Raw genomic sequence first — 23,264 nt, forward strand, 5'->3', positions numbered from 1 at the left:
ATTTTTTAAAAGTAATACATCCTGTATATACATAAAATAGGTCTCAAATGAAAATTATCTCACAAATAAGATTTTTAAACTCCTAAATATAATTTTCCAATCTGCAATGTTTTCAGAACATCCAACTCAAAATGTTACATGTTTCCCCCCCTCCTGTCTTTTTCTTTTCCCAAGTTCATTGTTGAAGTCTGTGGCTATACGTGCATGTACATGCCATGGTTCTCCTTTCTAAAATCTGGTACAGAGAATATTTTTTTAAGCAGCAATTTTTTTTCCATCTTGGGAGTTACCTAGTTTGCTGAATAAATACTGTGATATGCTTGCTTAGGGGTGTGCATAGAATTCTGTCACGAAGTGTGCTTGAGTGAGAATAGTGGTAGTTGGGCAGTATTTTTCAATGAATGGCTTTTATAACTGTAGTGTCTGTTTTTCTTAGAATGCAAGCTTGGAAAAAGAGCTGAATTGCATTTAAATAAGACTGTTATGAAAGGAAGGAGAGAAGAGTGGCAATAAGGATAGTTTTAGATCAGAACATAATTTTGAAGAGTACTGATATACCAGATAATCTCAATTATAAATTTGCTAAACTCACTCCATTTCCCAGCTCTGAAAACTGACTTCACCTGCTTTGGTTTTGTGCAGCTGGATCTGCCTTGACCAGGGGTATGGGGGAAAAAGCAGAGGCTTCTTGATCAAATAACCTCTGGATCACTCACAAGCATAAGTGTGCATACACTTATATACATGTGCACACACTTGCAGACCTGTGCACACATGCACACAAGTGTATATCATCATACAAAAAGGTTCCTGTCAGCTTAAGCCATTTCTCCATTGACTAGGGGAGACCAGTTCATGTAAAGATTACTTGAATCACTGTGGTTATACTTATAGTAAAAAAATAGAATTTTAACAGCATTCACAAATTGACTTGGCCATCTGATAAGCCACTGGAAACAGATGGAAAATGCCAACTTTTGGTGCTTACAGGACCACACAGTTTGTGACTATAATCATTTAGAAAATTTCCATTATTTATCTTCCTTTCTTTTGCCCAAATTTACTTTGTACTTTGAGGATATTAAGAATAAAAGCTATGTATCTATACGGATAAAGGACTTCATTCTAACTTCTATTTGTAACTCAAGAAACATCACATCAAAGTTGTATTACTGTTTTTCATGGTGGTGTTATTATGAATCTAATTCTGCTAATTCTTAAAACAAATAACTACTGTCAAAAGAAATCCTTTGTTACATAATTAATTTTAACACTGGATAATTTCTGTTGTATAGCTTTATTGTTATGTGCTTTATCAAGTAAGAAAATATCTGCCTATATTTATTTCATATCTACATTTGTTCTATAATAACTAATATTTCCTAAACTAGAATATATCTTAGAGATCATCCAATCTAGCTAAACTGTGCAGAGAAAGACATCACATGTTACATATTTCATGAAAGTAATTTTTATGGAGTACTACATAAAGATGTAAAACTATGAATTCTGAAAACATAGATGTATTTCATACTAAGGGATTTTCACAAAGAAACCTTTTGAAAATACCAATTAGAATTTGTAAGTTGATACTTAGGGATGAACAATATGTGCATTGACTTGCTCAAAGACAAGGCTAACAAAACTGCATTAGTTAGGATGCCTTTGGCTGTAAATAACAGAAAATGCAATAAGAACTGGCTTAATATTAAGGAAGATTTACTTGATACTAAAATGTTTTGAGTTGAGGTGGTCCCAGAGGTGGCTAACTCAACAGCTCAATTACTTCATCAATGACTTAGGATATATTTAACTTTGCATTTGTCATCCTGAGAATCTAGGGTTGTCATTAAATACAGGACATCAAGTTAAATTTGAATTTTAGTTAAATTATACATGTCTCTTGTGATGTTACTCATTATTTGAAATTTCAAATTTAACTAGGTCCCTGCATTACTGTTTCCTAAATCTGGGATGCTTATCAGCATCTTGGTTTTTCTTTCTAAGCTAGCTCCACTTATGGTCACAAGATGGCTGCCTTATCTCTTAGTGTCATATGTAGATGCCAACATCCAGTGGCATAATAAGGATTCTGTTGGTAAGGAAGAAGGTGGAGGAGTGGTGTTTTGGTAGGCAACTAACATTATAGGTCTCCAAGGCAAATCTGAATTTTTGTTGATCAAAACATAGTTTCCTCTAATATTAAGTAATTATATCCTACTATGTAATTCAGCCTGCCTTCTGATTCAGGGATAGGAATTTTTTTTTTCTATAAAAAAATGTTCTTTCTTTTTTAGTTCCTTTGTTGGAACCGGGAAAGCCCCAATCACCACATGTAAAATAACAAATAATATTTATTGAGTATCCTGAACCAAGGGAAAAATATGGCTCATTTGCACATTTCTCCTTCCCACTTTATTCCTAGGGTGCATATACGAGCTTCTCCATGTTCACGGTGGCCGGTTCTTTCTTCCTCCTTTATGCTGGTTGTTCACATTATGCACGGCCAAATTACATCTCAATTTCCTATGTTCTCCTCCTCTTTCCACTCTCCCACCTTTGAAAACTTAAAATATCCATGAGGCCATATTTGTACTTAAGTGATAATGGTTTTATGCGGGCTAGATAAACCAAGCTGTGTTAATATTTACTTTACTAATGTGTTGGACCTCTGAGGTAATTTAAGTCCTTAATCATTTCAACAGTTCAACCTCTTTAAAAAGCTCTTCAGAAATGCAGCCAGTTTAGGCATCTTAGTGACATGGCACTTTTGGCTTCCCTATCACACTTCCAGAGGCAGGTGGCTACAAGAAAGTTTGGCCTATATGACTCTGCCGCTTGGAGTATGTTCATTATGGCTGTTTGGTCTCACTTATGCCATCTTTCATTCCCACATCACACTCACATTGCAATCCACTGGTTTCTGCAGCCGTTTTCTCCACCCCATTTCCTGTCTCATCTTGAATGATTCATAAGTGACTTCAATATTTATAGATGTGCCCCACCCAACACCCTAGACTCATCATTTCTTGACCTCTCCTGCTGCACAGGCCTTTAACCTCTTTGGACTTCAGTGATCTACTACCAGTGCCATTCCCCAGTGCTACCTATTCATTCCCAGCGACTCTTTACCCCCCTTAATTACACTTCACAATCTTACTGTCTTAATTTGAGTTCCTGCTCTTTTCAGTGATCCCTTTTCCTTGTTTCTATCTAATTATTTGACTTCAAAGGAACCTCAACCTTAAGAATATAGCAAAGATTCAAGTCTCTGAACCCCTATACAACCTTGCTTCTTTCCCTCCTGCCCTATGTCTTCCAACTAACCCTGCCTGCTGTGGCTCATCTCATCAACTAATCCCTCAACTTCCATCACACACAACCTCTGAGCTCCTATTCTTGATGTGTCTAAAATTTTGTTTTTTGAAATTTAAGACCTATGTACCTAAACCTGATAAATAAAGTCATGCCATTGCCATCAATCAGCATTGTAAAGTGGTTAAGAGCATGGACCCTGGAGCCAGAACATGGAAACTCAGTTCTAGGCTCCTCTACTTACTAGCTAGGTAGGTACCCTTAGAAAAATAGCATAACCACTTTGTGCCTCATTTTCTTCATCTGAAAAAAGGGAATAATAATCAAGCATATCTCATAGACATATTATGATGAATAAATGAGCTGATATTTATAAGGTGTTAGAGGAATATATAATGGTTAAATAAATATTTTATTTCTCCCCTATACTCTTGTTTCCATTTTTAATAACAGTTATCCCAAACCTTTGCTCTTGTAAATTTTCCAAACAGCTCATGATCCATTACTTCAGCAGATGATCTGGCTAATTCTCCGAGTACAAAAAGGACATTAGGCGTTAACTCCTTTAAATAATCTTCCCCTTAAAATTAACTACATTGGTACGTTGTATTTCTTTCTGATCTAAAAGAAAGAAATGACCTTCTAAAATAAATTTTCCTCCCTTTCTCAAGATCACATCCCTTCAAATACCTAGCCTTTTCTGTGTATATCTAATCTTTCTCTGTCTACTTGTTATTGTTTTTAACCAGTAAACATGTTTTATTCCTCAAAAGAATAACCAGAAATCCTTCTTCAACTCTGTATTTCCTTTTATCTATTTCCTAGCTTCATCCTTTTCTTCATCAGATGTCTACATTTACTGTTTCTATCTTTACATCTCTCAAGACTATTCTTGAGAAACGATAATAATTGTAAGAAGGTCTAATAATAAAATTAAGTGGAAATAAACTCAGAAGAGTCAAAATTTTAGAACTTGGCTTTCCCCAACTAAGTCCAGACATAGGTAATCATGATTTGGAATGACCATATATTTATATAATGGCTTTCTTGCTCTTTTGTTCTATCTTTACCAAACAATTAATTGTTTTAGTTTGACTACCCCTGCTATTTCCTGTTTCCATCTTCTAAAAGGAATCAGCCCCACATAGTCGCACTACAATCAGGGTTTCACTCTCCGCCATTCCACCACAATTATTGTCAAGGGCAGCAATAACATCTGTACTGCAAAATCCAGGGATCGATTTTCAGTTTTCATCTTAATCAACTTCTCAGAAAGTTGGTAGACTTAATCATTTCCTCTTCTTTAAAACCTTTTTGTTTCAGTGGCCTTCAAGATACCACTTCTCTTAGTTCTCTTTCTACTTTGCTAGTTGTGCTAGATGATCTTTCTTAGCCTCCTTTGCTGGATTCTTCTCCTTTATTTGCCTTGAAAATGTGAAGTACCCCAAGCACTATCCTTGGACATCTCTTCTAACAATTCTTCACCAATTCCCCCTTGGTGGCCCCAACTAGTTTTTTAGCTTTGGATACTATTTATATGCTGACGACTTTTAAATTTATATTCCAGTCCAGATTTTCCCGTTGAAGTCTATATTCATATATCTAAATGCCTACTCAACATACTCTCTTGGAAGTCTAACAGGCTTTTCAAACAATATATTCAACAAACTTTCATTTCTCCCTAAGCTCCTCCACTCTTAGACTTCTCCATCTCAGTCAGGGAGAGTGTGTAAACTTAATAGAGGGGAATTCTCAAGAACACAACAATAAAGCTGGTAAAAGAATAAAAGCCAGTAAAGGAGATTGAGAAGTAGGAGAATAGGAAAATATAAGATCAAGAAATAAATGAGAGGAATAGTCAATCCTGCAAAAACCATAAGGATAACTATAAAATGAGAGCTGAAAGGATCCAGCAGATTTGGCATTTTTGAAGTCACTGATGACTACTGCTTTGGTAGGTTTTAAATAGTTTACTTGGGAAATAGAAAGAAGGCTGTCTAGTATTAAGGATTCAATACACACACAACACACCCTACAATATTTAACCAAACTTTCATCCAGAGTTCCAGTTCTGTGCTGTATTTCTGAATGCTTGGGGTTACATTTCCATCAGTATGATTTGGAAGTACCTCATATCTAACATGTCCTATAATGAACTCATTTCCTTTCCTCTTTTTCTCTCACTTCTAAACAAATTAGTACCAAATACCCGATTCTCCTAAATTCTTTATTAGGTTGAATGACACCAATACCTATCCATGCACCTGCAGTGGAAAACAAACCTTGAAGATCATTCTGTTTCTTCCTTCCCACCCATTTCGTAGTTTGTCAAATCTGATTGCATTCTGTATTTCCCTCAGTCTAACTTGAATTTTTATTAACCTCCCTATCCCCAGGCCCCATACATATAAGCCTCCTAATTGGCTTCCTTGCCTAACAACTTCCATGCCTGACTCTTTCTGCGATATAGTTACTAGTTATCTTTCAATAAAGCACTTTAGTTAAAAACTGGAAGTTGCTTTTAACTTCTATTCTAAGATTTCAGTAAGATAGTCTTAGAATAGCACTCTGAGGCCTTTGAAATTTGGCTGTCACTTACCAGCCATTTGAAACTTACCATTTCAAAGTTCAAATAATGTTTTCCTCCCTAAGTTGTAAATACAATTTCAAAATGTTTGGAAAATAAAGGAAAAAAGTTAGCTATAATATTGTCATGGTCATGGAACATCTTTGTTTCACTCCTAACATTCCCCTATGGATATACATATTTGTATAGTAAACATAATTTTGCATAATATTCTTACATATTTAGCTATTCCTTGTCATGGTGAAGAAAAGGAATATAAAAGTTATAAAATATTATTTTGAGAAAAAAATGGAAGTAAAAGAAGAAAAAAGGTGGGGACAAGTTAGAGGTATGAATAAGGTTTAGGATGCATACCATGATGACCTACTCATCTACCATGAGTAAGCCACACATTTGGCTCTCAATTCTCTACTAACCAATGTTAAAAACAGAAACTTTGTTAGTTATCCAAGTCCCAGTGCCCATGAGATTAAAATAAAATGTCCCAGTAATTTCAACTCATCTTGGAACAAATATTATAAAAAGACTTCTTCTGAGGTTCTCCTAAAGAGAAGGCAGGGTGATGTACTTAACAAGTTCTGGGAAGACTCCTTATTAGAAGTAGGACATCTCATTTCACATCATTGTTCATATTGAGAATCAATATAGGCAGATGCTATTTTACAAATCAGAGTGATTTTGTGAAAACCAACTTTTTGGAAATCATTTGATATTATCAAAGCACCCAGCTCTTTGCTGATCTGCTTTAAATCATGGCTAAATATTAACATATTGAAATGCTCATATGTAGTATATATTAGTCACAGTAGTGGTTGAATTTTTTTAATGTTTATTTATTTTTGAGAGAGAGAGAGAGAGAAAGCATGTGCCTGCAGGCACATAGGGGAGAGGTGGAAAGAGAGGAACAGAGGATCTGAAGCAGGCTCCCTGCTGACAGGAGTCAGCCCAATGTGGGGCTTGAACTCACCATGAGATCATGACCTGAGCTGAAGTCAGATGTTCAACTACTGAGCCACCCAGGTGCCCCAGAAGTGATTGAATTTTACCCTTCAGAAAATCTTTCTGAATATTGTTTCTCTTCAAAATAGAATTTTAAATAGTTCTTAGGTGAAAAGTGAAATCTTAAAAACTTCAGGTCTCCTATTGGAAAATTAAAGCTTACTTGGAAGGCCAGATTTTAGGTTGAGAAGCAAAAATTCTTCTTGATCATCTGTGTGATTCCTCTTGAGAAAGTTCTCTGAGTACAAGAATGTGGCTGGTCCAGGGATGCTATAGTCTTGGGCTTTTTTATGTAACAGGGAATATGATGTTATCCTAGAAGGACTCAAAAATTTACTGATAATTTAAGAAGCCTACATACTAAAATCTTTGTTTTTATATTCTCCAAGTTTTTCAGAACATTTGATAAGATAAAAGCAGTTTTTCTACCTTTGCCTTTATCAATGTTTGTAGGGCTTTTGAGATATGGATTCTTGTCCTAATTAATTCTGTCACTAACCAAATGGCTGACCTTGGGCAGGCTTCTTAAGTTTCCAAGCTCATTTTCTCTCCCTTTGTAAAATGAGGGAGCTGTTGTAGGGTAACTGCCTCTGTAGAATTCCTTCCAGTTATGAGTCATACTGACCCCTCTGCCCACTTCTATAGGTGAAGAACCTCCTCAGTCAGAGGAAAGTAAGTGATTACTAATGTTTCTTTAACAGTGGACCTGGAGTACTAGGAGACAGTCACATATCTTAGGTGAGAGCATGGGCTTTGCCGGGGAAAATCCTGGTTCCACTCTGCCACTTACTAGTACACAGCCTGGGGCAAGTATTAATCTCTCTGAAGCTCAGTTTCCCTAACTATAAAGTGAGAATAATACAAATGCTTTTATAGTTGTTGTATTAAATGAGACACTATAAATCTAACCCTAAGTAAAGTGTCTGGCACAAGGCAAGTACTCAATCAAAAGTATCTATTTGTCACATTGTTATTTCCTTGGGTCCACTGAAATAATTGTTCTTTTAATAGCATTTCTCCAAATTGAATATCAGCACTATTATAATTACAGTATTTAAAGGTTTTAAGGTGCCAACTTGGCTGACTAGTAAAAAAAAATTGGAAAGATACAGGCTCAGGGGATTTTTAAAAAATTAACCAAAACAACCTGTGTGTTGAACTTTACCCTGTAGTTCTTTTATTTAATAACAGTCTATTAATAAATATAACTTTAAGCTGTTTGATTTAGTGCTAATGTAATCCAGGCCAAATATGCTACCTTTTTTGTCTGCTCCAAAGAAATTTTAATGGAAGTTTGGTTCATGTTTCTGTTTGATTTGAAATAAGATTGTGGGAAGTTCTTAGTTTTGGGTCCCCATCAGTAGATATGTAGTCACTTTAACTTTTGATCATTTGTAGATTATATTTAAATGCAACTAAATGTGATAAAATCATTCTTAGATGGTTGAGGTAAGCTTTGAAGGCTGTATAAGTACTTATCTTTTAATTTAAAAACAATCGCCTCACCATAAAATAAAAGGAAAAAATTCCCCAAATGTGGGAAAGCAGAGTTCTTGGCGATGTTCTTAAACTACAGCAGGAAATATGTGTTTGTTTATTATGACCCTAGTGCTTTCACAGGCCAGATGAACTTTCAAACACAGAGTTTTCATTCTGTTAACCAACAACTGTCACCCGACTTGTGGAAACCGATAATTTTTGCAGGGAGTTCAAGGAGAACATTTGCATAATTCCATCTGGTAGGACCTGGCTTGTCCCCACAGCTTGCAGATAGACCCTTTGTGAACAATTCTAACTGTAGGGCTACCTATGGGGTGTGTCAATTACCACAGAGTTACTTGCTGGATCAATCTGCGTTAAAGGTGGCTTTTATGGACTATCAAATTTTATAGCAAAGGAATTTTGAATTATCATTATATGTTTAAGAATTTTTTTTGATTCCAGGTTTCTCCTCATTCATGAGATGTGAGCCTCAACTGATTTGTACCAAGTTGTGGAAGAATAGTTACTTGTATTTCTGCTAGAAAGTTCTCTGCAGGATAAAGGGTGAGTAATATATAAAGAATCTACTCTGATTCATAAATCTTGAATACCTGATTGTTAAATATCTAAAATGTATCAAGCCGTTGAATAGACTTTCATTACATGAATTAAATTTCAAAAGTTTCTTAGGAACTAGCTTATTATTTTCTGTCTCTGTAGCTCTATTTCCTTTAACATTTCATTGCTTAATTAACTCTCATGGAACTTCACTTATTTTAAAAGCAATTTTAAAGGACTATACACTGAATTTATATACAACTTTCTAAAAATTGCCTACAATTATTATCAATTTGTCAAAATTGATTTAATTAGAATAAAGAGATTATTCAGTAGATACATCTTATAGCTTCTGAATTGAAGAATGACAAAAAGGGCAACTTAAAACTGATGCCAAGATAGAGGGATCTGCCAGTTCTGCTCTATATCACAATGGTGGTTGATATGAAGTGTCCTTGTTTTGATGTCCTACCTGCTCAATCTTCTACTTTTTGGTTAGTGATGGTAAGAGAAATTGGTAAAGTTGAATGTAAGGAATAGACAAAAATGGTTTAGCAAAATCCTGTCTGAGTCTGGCAGAAACCCTGCTCTCTCCCCATTTTGTCCACCCTCAAACTTGCCAAGCCTTGTTCACTTTGGCTTTATTTTAAAAATGCATTTCTGGTGAGTGAGGAAAGGTTTTGTACTGTGTTTTCAATGACTCACCCAAAATAACTCCATTGAACTTGTAAACGGTCCTGTTCTGAATGCAGATTGTGTTTGTTCTGAGATGGGCATGAAGGAGCTGCAGAAAGGAGATTAGAGAAGGGAAATGTGGTGGGAGAGGCAGTGCAGTTCAGGCACACGTCAGAATTATTTTTAAAAAATACATTGTGTGTGTGTGTGAAAGACAGTTGTCTATGAGGTCTGTACCATTTAAAGTTCTTAAAGATACATCAGTATTAAATCCGGTTCATCTAGCCACCAACCTCTTTCTTTTGATTCTCATAAAATGTGAAAGGAAGATTTATCTGTGAATATATAATTCCAAATACATGCATTGTGAAACTTTTTAAAGTGCTAAATGGCTTCAAATAGGAAATAATCATATATATAACACAAGCTAGAATTAATCTTAAAATAGGAAGAAAATGTCTATCAATACATTGGTCACATAATAGGGCAGTGTTAAAACTGGGAAGTGCAATAATGACATCCTCTTGTGTACTGCATAAAAATGTTTAATACCAAGTGGCACTGATTATTCAACATCAATAGATGTACCTCTTGAAAAGCTTTTATGATTCAAAATGTCAGGGACCTTTAAAAACAATATTTTAGGGCAGGACTGAAAAGAAAAAAAAAGGAACTGATCTAAACTTTCATGAATTCATGAAACAGACCAAATAAAGTTCATTCTGTTATATAATCTTGCTTCAGTCAATTGTTAATGAAGAATAGATGAGCTATTTTTACCTGTTGCTCAGAAACACCAAAGAATTGAGCCACTGAAAAGAAAACAAGCTATCTACAAGGTTTTACCATGGAGAGGGTAAATTTAGCAGTATGTGGCAAAAAGAAATGGTGATCTGAGGACAGTGAAATGGATGATAAAATGACAAGTCTTCAACATGCACAAAATCAGAAAGTATGTAAACTTACCAAGATTTTGTAAATAATCTGCAAGGCAAAGTTCCAGTGCTATAAACACCTGCTTCTCTCTCTGGTGTGTACTTGAGAAAATAAGGGAAATAAAAATAGCAGATTGTTACGCTATATTAATGCTTATTTATGAGGACAATGAACTAGCATAATAATCCCTCAATTTTTGCTAATGTGGAAAAACCCTAAGAATAATAGGTTCAAGTTATAGACTATATAAATGAATTTTATCACTTTAAAATACACACAACTAGAAATACTGTAATGATTAATAATGACTCAAATATATAAAAAAAAATCTTAAATCAGACTAACCACCTTTCCTCATAGTTCATTTGTATGGTTTGTAAATAATACTTTGAAAATTTTCAAAGAATTCATTTGTTGAGTAATATTTTCCTTTCACCCTCTTTTACCTTAGTGTAAATTATCCCACTAAGTATCCCTGGAAATGTTAGTAGCTATACTGAGTGAGCCCAAAATATTTCATGTTGAAATGAATTTTAGAAATACTGGGTTAAACAAAGTTAAACAGGTTTGTTTTTTTTTTTTTTTTTTCCTTAATAAGCCTTGAGAACTTACTTCTCAAGTCTCTTACATTCATTGTGACTGGGTTGGGTGGGAGAGGTGAGAATACAATATACAGTGTTTTCTAAACTTATTTCATACAGAATTCTGTTCTCCATGCACTCCTTTGAAATATATAATGCTGCTTTGTTTATTTAACCTGCGATTCTACTTAGCTTACACCTCCCAACTTCCTTTTGTCTTAATAAGGGGTGAAAATTTGGTAAACTGCAATGCTACCACTTTCTGATCAGACTCTGTATCAAGATTTTGAGGCATAAAATAAAATATTGATTACATAAATATTCTTGAACAAACAATAACTAGAACAAGATGCTTTAGCTTACTCAATAGTAAATCTTGCTTAGTAATTTTAAGGCATGTGTTAAGGTCTGGAAGAGTAAAAAATAACTAAAGTAATTAAACTGAGCACGATGTTTCATTTCTAGAGATAAGCTTTTCCATTTAAAAGTGTCTAACCAGAATAGGTTTTCTGTCCTAGCCTGAATTTATGCGATTTTTAAAATTCATCTGCATACACATGAGGATAGATGTCACTTAACGGTATAAGAATAATCCTTCTATTATAACATTGATTTTTGCCTTCTGCAATATAACAATTCCAGCAGCTACCCTGAGCGCCTACTTCCATGTGATTCCATGTGATGCTCACATCAGTTTGGGAAGGCAGTTATCATGATTGCTATTTCACAGATGAGGAATGTGATGGCCAAAGATATTATCTGTTTTGCCTTAGGCCATAAAACTAGAAAGATAAGCAGATTTCAAACTTCAATCTGACACTCAAGACCCTACTGTTTCCACTACAACTTGCTGGATGGAATTATCCACATCTAACTTAAATTTGTTTATTTCTCTACCTTGCAAGTATCGGTGAATCAGACATTACTCCTTATGGAGAGCTTCTGTAATGGGGATATGCAGTTGGTCAACAATATAGTACTTGTTGGGAAAAAAAATCCTTGAAGAAGCAAATAGATTCTCCTTGTGTGTAACACGGCATTCCTCACTGAATAAAGGAAACACCTTGGGCATTTTTTAATATCTCAAAGTTGAGAATACAATTAAAACCCTTCACAGTTCAAAACAGCTTGCTGTTTCAAGGATTTCCTTCCCTACTACTTCTGTACCCTCAACATATTACATTAAAAATGGTCATGTAGAAGAAAACATACAATTGCGCTATTAGATTTTAAGCAATTTCTGTATTCTATTCTAATGCTACCTGCTGGCATTTCCCCCTCCTTTCTTTATAGCTTGATTCTGGTGGTTGGCTTTTATTTATTTATTTATTTTTTAATGTTTATGTATTTGAGGGGCAGAGAGAGAGAGAAACAGAAACAGAGAGACAGAGACAGAGAGAGAATCCCAATGTGGGGCTCGGCTCCCGGAACTCATCAACTGCGAGATGACCTGAGTCAAAATCAAGAGACCAAAACTTAACTGACTGAGCCACCCAGGTGCCCCTGGTTTTTAAATATAAAATATACTTCACTATTGCCTTTCTCAAAAGTTCTTTGTTGTTTAAAAGTATTAAAAAACAAAACTAAATAAAAAATAATAGGCCTTAGAGAAACAATGTAAAGCAAATACTTTATCCATTTGTCTGTCCATGCTGAAGAACATAAAGAACAGAAAAATTTACCTCAAGAAAAGTCATCAGTCCTCTGTACTAAAAGTGTAAAGGGGTACAAGAGGAATACAGAATGTTCTTTAATCTCTCACGGTTTACACTCCAATCTGGCTGGGAAGTCAAACATACCCTCAAAGGCCAGTCATATTACTGCACAATTCAGTCTTAAAATAAGTGATCCAGACATTCAGTTGTGAATCAGGGCATCATGGGAGAGATGTGACCAGAAGTGGTGGAAAGATACAGTTGAGGAAAAGTTCTGGCTCAGGTGGATCTTGAAGTTCATAAAGGTATTGGAGAGAAAAGAACAGGAGTAAATTGAGAGGCAAGGACATAGAGTCAGCAAACAGCACGTGGAGATAATGGAGTTGAAGCTGGAAGCCCCAGATGAGTAGGGTGGGATCTGTTAGGGCCCTGCATGGAACTGTAAAGACAGTAGATTTTGTTCTGTGTGGCTTTTGACCACCCCTTTCAGTGTCTCTTCTCCAGCTACTTCCCTCTCTCTCTCTTGCTTACCTTTCTTTCCTACAGGCAGCTAGGCCCTAGCCTATTCTGAAGGGCCATTAAACTGTTAGCTGCATTTTGCTATATAGGACTCTTGAAGGCTGAAAAGTCTTTAAGATTCAGGGAACGAATAATAATGAAATTTCAAGCCGGTGAGATTCTAGTATCACTGTTCTAGCTCCCCTTGTATTTTCACAGTACCTCTACCTAGACCCAGAATATAATGGTGGTTCTGGAAACTTAGTCTGGATTTTGGATAGGATTTTGTAGGTATTGATAAACCATCAGAAGTTTGTGATTTCAACAGGAGTTTAGAGTCTTTATGCTAATGAGATTTTAAAAGGGGGAGAATGCCCAAATGCATTTTTAAAATAGTTCTGAATCTTGACATCAACCTCTATCTTTTCATCTGTCCACGTCCAACGTCAATGTGGAATCTCCAGATTAAACATTCTTTCTCAATTCGTTTTCATACATAACACAACCACGATAAGTAACTTTCTTAAGGCACGAAAGTAGCACTTCACGAAGTTTGGTCTTTTCCAGGTTTGACATTTTGACAAATACCAATTAGGAGGCTCTTTTCTTTCATCTTCATCCTCAATTCCTTGGACTTCGCCAACAATAGTAACTCGGCGAGCCCAACCAGACATTTGTTTTGACGCGGTGAAGACGGGCAGTTGGCCTTTCCACATTTTTTCTGTGAGAGAAGTTGACAGGAAACAAAGATTGCTACCAAACAAACAAGCAAACAAATCTCGCCCACTCCGCGGGCCACCTCAGGGGAACCCAACGCCCTAGTCCGCGCCACCGCCCCGCGCTCCGCCCCGCGCGCCCCCGGCCGGAAGGGGGCGTGGGACGCCGCCGAGGGAGGGGCGCGCAGACACGCCGCGGCCGGCCGGGCCTCCGGCGCGTCGGGCGGAGACGGGAGGCGGGAGGCGGGAGGCGGAGGGCGGAGGACTGGAGGCGGGGAGCGGGGCCAGGGGGCCGGCCGGCGCTCGTTCTCTGCCGCGCTCGCTCGGGCCACTAGCGCTCCCGCGCCGCGCCGGGCCGGCTTCATGTGAAGCGCCGGCCCTCTGCCCCCTCCCTCCCCTTCCTTCCCTCCCTCCCTCCCGTCCCCTCCTCCTCCTCCTCCTCCTCCTCCTCCTCCTCCTTCTCCTTCTTCTCCTCCTCCGCCCCCTCCCGCGCCCGCTCCCGCTTCCCGGGGGCCCCCCCCAGCCCGGCTGGGCGCTGACAGCAGGGGCGGGGGTCCCGCCGCCACCGTGTCTCAAGCAGGCTCCGACTAGGGCAGCGGAGCTCCCGGTGCGGCCATGGACCGGCCCCTGGTGGCGTCGGCGGAGGCGGAGGAGGAACTGGAGTGGCAAGTGGCGAGTCGCAGGAGGAAGGCCTGGGCCAAGTGCCGCGGCTCCTGGCAGGCGTCGGAAACGGAGGACCTGTCCACAGAAGCGACGACGCAGGACGAGGACGAGGACGAGGAGGAGGACCTCCCGGGTGCGAAGCTGCCGGCGGCCCCGGGGAGAGGTCTGTGCGCCCGGCCGTGCCGCGGCGGGCGGGGGACTCGGGGAAGTGCAGGCTGGCGGGCGGGGGAAAGTCTCGTGCGCTCTGGGCAACTGCTCTAAGTTCTGGCAGATCCTGCGGGCCGGCCGGGGGAGAGGGGACACTTGCGACCTTTAAATGCGCGCCCTTGACAAGGCGTCTCCAGAGTCCGCATAGACACCCCGGTGCCATCTCGTTTTCCTTTAGATGGACACTGGGACGTGTTGCTTAGGCTACATATTACCCCCAGTAGATTTTCCTACATGGGAGCGTCCAGGTTGACCCCGACGTCGGAGTCCCCCAGGGGTCGGTAACCACGCTGTCCCCTCACTCTGCCCCGCAGGAAACGTGCCCAACGAGAAGATCGCGATATGGCTCAAGGACTGCCGGTGAGTCCTCGCTTTCGCCTCTCGCGTCCCAGAGGGAGATCCGCGGAGATGGCCCTCCCGAGTGGAGCAGAGTCACCCGGGCCGCAGTCCCTGTGGGTCCCATGGCGGTGTGAGCTATAAACCGGAAAGTGAGCCGGCGGATAGCTTCCTCCTTTGAAAGATTAGAAATGGAAGTACTGTGACCGCTGATTATTTGGTGACCGTGTTGACTTTACAGTTGTTAGGACTTCAGCCCCCCTTGCGTGATGTTAGCATCAGAGAGCAGAGACCTAAAACAAATAATCATGCCTTGCCTCGTTATATGCTTGCCTTGTTTTTATTCGAAAGGATTTTCACATTTCACACGGTATTTTACTTTGCTTTTGTTTTGACATCTGTATATCTGGCATGAAATGATTTCCCTTTCAAATGTGTTTTAGATGAATTTAATTTACTTAACAACTTAACTGGCCTTAATTTTATTTCTGTGCCTTAATTCTATTTGGATAGCTATAAAACCAGCTAACTTTTTTTCTTGTAGTTTACTCCTTGGGCACGCATTTGTCAGACAGGCACTGGAATGCACTGAAGGGACATAGAGAGCTTTGAAGGCATTCAAACGGCATAAATCTGTTTAATTGCATACTTTGGCAACTGGTACCAATCTGGTTGATAAAGTACAAGGGGAGATAGATCATTTTGCAAGTAAATCTTAGTACAGTAAAAAAGCTTGTTACCTATTTTAATTTTTTTCTATTTTCTACTTGTAGAATATCATATGAAGAATGTTGCTTTTTAACTTTGGTTAAGGTGTTTGCTTCTGCACATATTTCTGCCATCTCATTTTGGGCTTTTCTTAATCTTTTGTTCAAGTATACCAGAGGTAGGGAAGTGTTTTGGGGGGGAAGGAGAAGCGATTTTCATATATGCCAGTTTATTTTTCTTCCCTAAGCACAGATAAAATATTGGCCACTACTCTGTTGATATCCTGTTTTAATGAATTACCTGGATTTTTGAGTAATGATGAATAAATACTCTTATTTAGGAGTATCATTGACTCTTTGAGATACGGTGAAATATATGGTCTGTCTTTCTAAAGATACACCGAAAAAGGAAAAAAGAAAGTTTAATGGCAAGTGAAAAATCACATTATTTTATGATGTATAGGAATTAAGATTATATAAAAGATCACATCAAGTAGACAGTAAATAAGTAAGTTTATCTTGTAAGGTAAATGCGGTAGGCAAATGTTATTCATCAGACATACCATCTTCGAAAATTTCAAGTTTTTTGCTGGTCTTATGTAGGCAGATTCTTTGGTCTGCTGCTCCTTCCCTCTTAGGTTTCCTGCATAGGTTTCCTTCTTGTTCCCTACAGTTGCATCTATTCTGTACAAAAGGGACATTCATTTGTACCTGGGAAAGCTGGAACAAATAGTCTTGTAATGCTAGCTGTATTATTGCAGATTTGACTGCTAGGACATATGCAACTCTAGGGTTTTTTTCTCTAACAGGTTTTTCAAAGTTGGGCATTTACCTACTTTGTATACAGTATTTACAAATGATCTAAAGCTAGCTTTTTCCCCTGGATACATTCTTATTTATTTATTTATTTATTTTTGTATTGCTGTCCATATTCTGAATAAAGATTCCATTTGTTGTTCCTTAAAGTGTGTAGGGGTCTTTGATAATCTTTTTTTTTTTTTTTTTTTTTTTTTTTTTTTTTTTGCTAAGTGGAAATAATTGCTTGGATTAACATCTAAGAAAGGATAGTTTTTGAACGAATTTAGAAGAAAGCAGTTATAAGAGTGAGAAACTTGTTTCTGAAGGAGAATGGCAGTTACAGTCTCTTTATTTGCCATTTTCTGTTAGTGCATAGACCAGCAGAGACATCTGCAGGAGTAATACAGTGTTTTATCCTAAGAAAGTAGCCATCAAGAAAGAAGGACTTTATAGAGGCATAAATTCAAGTTTCATTAAAATATATGTAAAAACTTGGCTCAGTTTTTTATTGTTTTCATGGTAGTTGTGATTCTTTAACATTTCAAAAGCACTAATTCTCGAAGAACTACCATTGCCTGTGTATTTGCTTGCAGAAAGTTTTAACATTAAATTGCCATTTCAATAATACGTTTTTTAGACTGATATTTTTATGATTGATTCCATGACTGATGTGAATTTGTAAGAGGTATAAATTGTTACTGATGAAAGGTTTATATCATAAAACAGAACGTTCAAAATAAAACATTTCTTAATATAATTCAGTTTTTAGACAGAAGTGAAAAACATTTTCACATTGAAAAAAAGATTTCTAAGTTATCTGCATTTGAACGGGAAGAATGTGTAGGAATTTTAGCAATGGCTGGTTCTTAAGGTTGATTCTCAAGCCAGCTTTTTAGTTTACAGAGTTGAATGAAGATATATGTATTTTACAGTTTCAAAGCAGAAAAAAATAATCTCAAGTTTCTCCGTTACACCAAAAAAGATAGTAGTTGGGGTTAAGGGAGGCACTAATTGATGCTCTAAAATGCTGGTGATAGATTTAACAGATGAGGTTTAAAAAACTGTTGAATCTTACTTCTCACTAGACTCTGACTTTTACATTTTATTTAGATAAAGATTTGTTTTCTTTTAATTCTGTTTCCTGTTTCTAGGGAAGGAATTGAGGGGAGCAGACATTTTTTTAATGCGTGTTGACATTCTCTTTTTCTGTTTTTGTAAAGAAAATGCTAATTCATATCATTTGTAATTATAATTCTTGTTCTTAATTGCTGGCAGATCAGATGTGTGATTAAATCATTCCTGGTGAACTGACTTGAGGATAGGTATTTGCTTAGTTAGGAGGATATTACTTATGTAATACTCTTGCATTCCTTTTGTGTTTGGGGAGGATAGTTAAATGTGATTAGAAGCTTGCTGGCTATGACCTTTTAAGTGTAAAGTTGTGCAGTGACAACTCTCCAGACAGCTTTTCAAGACTGAGGTTTATATGTTTATGTGGTTTCAGTACCCCTTTGGGAGCCTCACTGGATGAGCAAAGCAGTAATACACTCAAGGGTAAGAGAAAGTTGCCTTTCTAAATCTGTTCTTTATGTGAAGGTCCTGCTTTATTTCACTGCTTTGAGTGAAAGTATACATATGTAAATTATAAAAGTGATGTTCATTTTATAAGCTATACCATTCTGAGAGAAAAGCCAAAAGAAAGAAACCTTGTCATGAACCGTAAAACAGTGAATAGTTTTAAGAAAATCACTAAACCTTTACACAGTGTGAAACTCATATTTTATTATCCAGTTAGATATTATGAAAACTAATTAAATACAGAAATAGAATATGTAAACTTAAGGAAAATATTGAGTGAACTGGGTCAGCTTTAGTACAGCATTTCTTTGCTTACATTACATTAACCGAAATTGCCACACCTGAAATTTTACCACCTGTGTGAGACACAGTTCTAAAGTTCAAAGTACAACAAGAATGTACAGGTAGTGGCAAGGCATATATATAAAAAAAACAAAACAAAACACTTACAGTATTAGAAAAATCTAGCTTGAGCTTCTGACTATTAAGGAAGGTTAAAAGGAGTGATTGCTCCGGGATCTGATTTTCCTTGAAACTCTTGGATACGATGTTAGCTAAATGAGTATCTTCGAAGACATAGTGAGTATAGAATAACTTCTATCCGGGCTTATAACAATTTTACCTTGATGCAGATCATGGTTTCTTTGCGATAAAGTAAAGCTTAGACTTGCTTTTTGAAATTATATAATCAGAATAATGTATGAGTATATTCAGGTTTGAAATACCTTATTGTAGCTTACATTTTGTTTGGTCAATTTTAGCTAAAACTACGATTTTATATGTGAGTCCAAAAGAACAGAACACCAGAATGAATCTTACGTTTCTTTCAGGTGTGCTTGTGAGAAATGGAGGCAGTTTTGAAGATGATTTGTCATTGGGAGCTGAAGGTAAGTTTTTTTTGGAAGAAATGCATTTTCATACAGGTTTAAAATTAAAAAAAAAAAAAAAAAAAGGTTGAGTGCTTTCAGGTTTACAGTCCTCAGCCAAAGTTAAAGGTCTTGAAAATGGCTGAGACACATTTTACAGAACCTTTGACATGTTAGTAATCTAGTCAGAGCTTGTAGGATACCTGTAGGAATGGCTCTAAAAATCGTTGTGGAATGTCCTTGTCTTCCTTGGACTTAATTGCTTAAAGGAACTGTTTGGGGGCAAACAATGGTCATAGAACTGAGGGAAGAATTGTCCCGCAGAAGGAAGGAAACTTAAATATTTATACATGAGAAGACTAAATTGAAGCTTATTTTTAGTGTGAGGTAGCCTTATGTCAGACTTACAGCTGTGGCTTGTCTATCTCCTTGCGTCTCCCATCTTCCCCCCCCCCACCCCTTACTCTCTTTCCAGATTGTTAGAACACTGAAGAACAAAAACAAAATTAGAATTATTAGAATTTAATTAGAAAACATTATGCTGATGTCTATTCCAGACTGCATTAACATTTTAAAAGCGTGTCGTACCATGTTTAAATTTTCACAGATTGTATCATCTTTTCCAGTGGATTTATAGTAAAATTTTCCACAATGTAGAATTAAACATTTTTATTATTTTACAGGTATTTGAAGATTATTGGTAGTTGTACAGCTGGGTTATTAATGTGTACTTTTTTATCAAAAAGAAATTAAGGATTTTATTAAATCTTTTTAGATTATAAGTTGATGAATGGTGAATTTATCCACTGAATGTAATAACTTTGATCTTTTGCTATTTTAAATCAATCTGTATGTATATTACTTCTAACATTTAAGACTCTAGAATATGTGAATATGTTAGTTTTTATTATTGAAGTTAATGTGCTTTCAAGGAATAAACTCTGTAAAGAGCTTAGACTTACTGCTTCCTAATTAGTACAGTTGAGCATGTTGCCAACCTCTTACTGAAAATGCATTTCAATGTTACAGTAAATAGCACTTTTGATATCTGCCTTAATTTCACAATATGGAATTTTTTTAAGACTTTTTTTTTTTTTAAAGCAGGTTTAGGTTTACAGAAAAATTTAGAGGAAGGTATAGAGATTATCCCTGTACTTCCTGCATCCATATATGCATAGCCCTCCCAATAATCAACGCCCCCTACCAGAGTGGTACTTTTGTTACAGCTGATGAACCCATAATGAGGCATAATTACCCAAAGTTCACAGTTTACATTAGGTTTCACTCTTGCATGTGCACATTCTGTAGGTTTGGACAAATGTATGATACCATGTATCTATCATTATCATACCATAAATGTATTTTCACTGCCCTAAAAACTGCCTCCGTCTGCTTGTTCATCCATATTGAATGATTTTTCTGGAAACCAGAACCTAAAAGGAAGTTTCAGAGAAGAATGGAACTATTATGTTGTTTTACTGAAAATTATTTCAAGATTATTTACATTCATTCAGTAAATATTTATTGAATATTACGTGTTAGGCATCTTTCTGAGTGGATGTACAAACAAACTAACAAGTTGCCATGACTTTGTAAATCAGAAGTGAGAAAAAATCTGGTGTGCTGAAATAGATATGTTTATAATTATTTTCCTTCTTTATATTTGCCTATAAAGGTTCAGTGCAGTAAATTTAACTGACTCTACACTTAACAATACTTACCTGTTTAAGACTTGTAAATCTAGGATAAAGTTTAAAAACAATTTTTTAAAGAAAATTTACTTTGAAACGAGTAGAAATTTTCAAAATACATGCATGAAAAATTGGTTGTAACTGGGATGAATTTTCAGCCTTTAAAAAAGCACCTTAGAAACTTATATATACTGTTGCCACACTTAAATAATGTTAAGTCATGTTTTTGCTCTTGAAAGGTCTTTAGTAATAGCTTTTAAATTTAATAATTAGAAACACATTTACTACAGATGCTGTATGTCTTCTTACTATTTATTTTTAATTGTTAAACATAGAAATTTAATTGGTTATCTGTATAGCTTTTATTTTAAACATTCAATGAAGGAAGTAGTTAATTTTACATTGCTAACAAACAAAAACACCATCTAGAAGCTACTGATTCTCTTCATATCGATCTGTATATTACTTTTAATGATCTAGATTTAATGAACCAAGACATGAGTTTGGGATATTAGGCATTTAGCTGTAATATTTGGCTAATATGCTTTCTTGATGATTATATCACAGTAGTTACTGTCCTACTAACAATTATGCTCTGCATTTATTCTTTATACATGTAGCCAACCACCTCCATGAAACGGATACTCAAATTGAAAACTGGTAGGTAGCTGTGGTGTTTATTCTCTTCCTTTTCAAAAATGAAGAACATTTATGAAAATAAGGTCTCATATAATCTAATTTTGTTTATAGCAATAATATCTTGGCCAAAGAGAGAAGACTGCAGTTTCATCAGAAAGGGAGAAGTATGAATTCCACTGGATCTGGGAAAAGTAGTGGCACAGTCTCAAGGTGACTTATTCTGAAATTATACTACAGTTACATTGTGTTATAGGCAATCTACTCTTTACTGTTTTTTCAGTCTTGGATTTGGCTTGATAGTATGAAATCAAAAGAATACAAAATGTTTCATTCATTGCTTTTTTCTTTTTTTTAAATTAAGATTAAATAAAAAGCAACAGATGTGTTTATAACGCTGCTGGAATTCTTGTTATAATGAGTATTTTGAGCCCTATCAACAACTTGAAATCGGAACTCCATAGTGGAATAACTTCTTCCAGAATTCTCCCATTTTGGGGGAGGGCGTGGTCTTAAATTATTCTTACATAACAATCAGAATAAACCTTTCTAATTTAAAGCTTGATATTTAAGCATAGATGTATCTTCAACATATTAAATCAAAGATCTTCAAAATATATATTGAAATAGGCAAGTACATGTGCCCATGGAACCAGTTTAAATTGTTACCCAATTTATTGTATTGGAACCTGAGCATTTTCTCTGAAACAAATTGAAATTTTCTTCTGTTCAAGCTTCATCTCTAACATTCCTGTTTTCCTCAGTGAGTCTCAGAAGGTGGATTATCACTAGTATGAGGAAGAAGAGATAAGAAATGTTTAATTCCCAATCGAATGAGAACAAGATTTTCCTTTGAGTAACCCATTCTCTCCATACCTTACTCCTCCTACTTCCTGAGTGAAAGTGGTTAGAGAAAATTTGAAAGTAAGCTCCTCCCTCACTTTTCTGAGTTCAGCTTGTTACCTGTGTTGCATCTTCAGTGACAGCCAAAGAGAGCAGAAAAGCTCGAGTTCTGCAGAATGTCCTGTGCTACCAACTTCCCAGTGTATTTTCCCTTTCCATCTTTTCCTTCATTTGTTTATTCCTTGTTCTCCCTCACCTGTTCTCTAATTGTTTTAGCTGCTTTGCTAGGACTCTCTTAAAATGACAAAAAGTATAAGGTGAGAAATCATTTAGGGAGTCTTATTGAGTGTCTTCTTGGGGATTAGCTCTTTTTTCCAATACTAACAGTTTGAAAGAATGGACTGTTTTTAAGAGTAATATATCACATTTAGTACACAATGTATGAAGAAATAAATAATAATGGTGTAAAGAGCAGAAGCTCTTTTTTATAATGTGATGTGGACTATAAACTTATTTTATATCTTGATGTTTCTTTTTTTTTCTTGTAGTGTTTCAGAATTGTTGGAACTTTATGAAGAAGATCCTGAAGAAATTCTTTATAATCTTGGATTTGGACGAGATGAACCAGATATTGCTTCCAAAATCCCCTCCAGATTTTTTAATTCATCATCATTTGCCAGAGGGATAGATATTAAAGTATTTTTGAGTGCTCAAATGCAACGGATGGAAGTAGAAAATCCAAATTACGCTTTAACAAGTAAGGTTTTTAAATATTAGCATCCACAGTGAAATGGCCTTATTTTTTTAAAACCTTGCTAAGTTTTAGGAATAGCACTGGGAACTTAATTATTGAGGTTAACACAATAGCTGTTTTACTAAAAGTTAACTTTTCCCTCTCTTCATTCTTGACTTACATGTTACCATAACTGACGTATGA

General features: G+C 36.5%; 1 protein-coding gene and 1 long non-coding RNA gene across 3 annotated transcripts in view; one reads left to right on the top strand and one right to left on the bottom strand.

The window, feature by feature from the left end:
* Positions 1–3,711: 3,711 nt before the first annotated feature.
* Positions 3,712–10,621, bottom strand: LOC122481529. The gene is made up of 2 exons (XR_006296881.1): positions 10,583–10,621; positions 3,712–9,725 (listed from the first exon to the last, which is right to left on the bottom strand). It is a non-coding gene; the product is annotated as an uncharacterized LOC122481529 (long non-coding RNA).
* The window catches only part of ITPRID2 (ITPR interacting domain containing 2), a 45,772-nt gene continuing 31,367 nt past the window's right edge, over positions 8,860–23,264 (top strand). Inside the window, exons 1-8 of one of the 2 annotated variants that reach the window (XM_043577210.1) lie at positions 8,860–8,947; positions 14,583–14,828; positions 15,187–15,232; positions 18,218–18,267; positions 19,122–19,178; positions 21,469–21,508; positions 21,599–21,697; positions 22,876–23,084. In XM_043577210.1, coding sequence (XP_043433145.1) covers positions 14,618–14,828; positions 15,187–15,232; positions 18,218–18,267; positions 19,122–19,178; positions 21,469–21,508; positions 21,599–21,697; positions 22,876–23,084 — 712 coding nt within the window. In that variant the 5' untranslated portion in view covers positions 8,860–8,947; positions 14,583–14,617. Of the gene's footprint in view, positions 8,948–14,257; positions 14,829–15,186; positions 15,233–18,217; positions 18,268–19,121; positions 19,179–21,468; positions 21,509–21,598; positions 21,698–22,875; positions 23,085–23,264 lie in introns of those variants that run through there. The other variant, XM_043577211.1, reaches the window with a different exon arrangement.

This window comes from Prionailurus bengalensis, chromosome C1, assembly GCF_016509475.1.
Source record: "Prionailurus bengalensis isolate Pbe53 chromosome C1, Fcat_Pben_1.1_paternal_pri, whole genome shotgun sequence".
In the NCBI taxonomy this organism is placed as follows: Eukaryota; Metazoa; Chordata; class Mammalia; order Carnivora; family Felidae; genus Prionailurus; species Prionailurus bengalensis.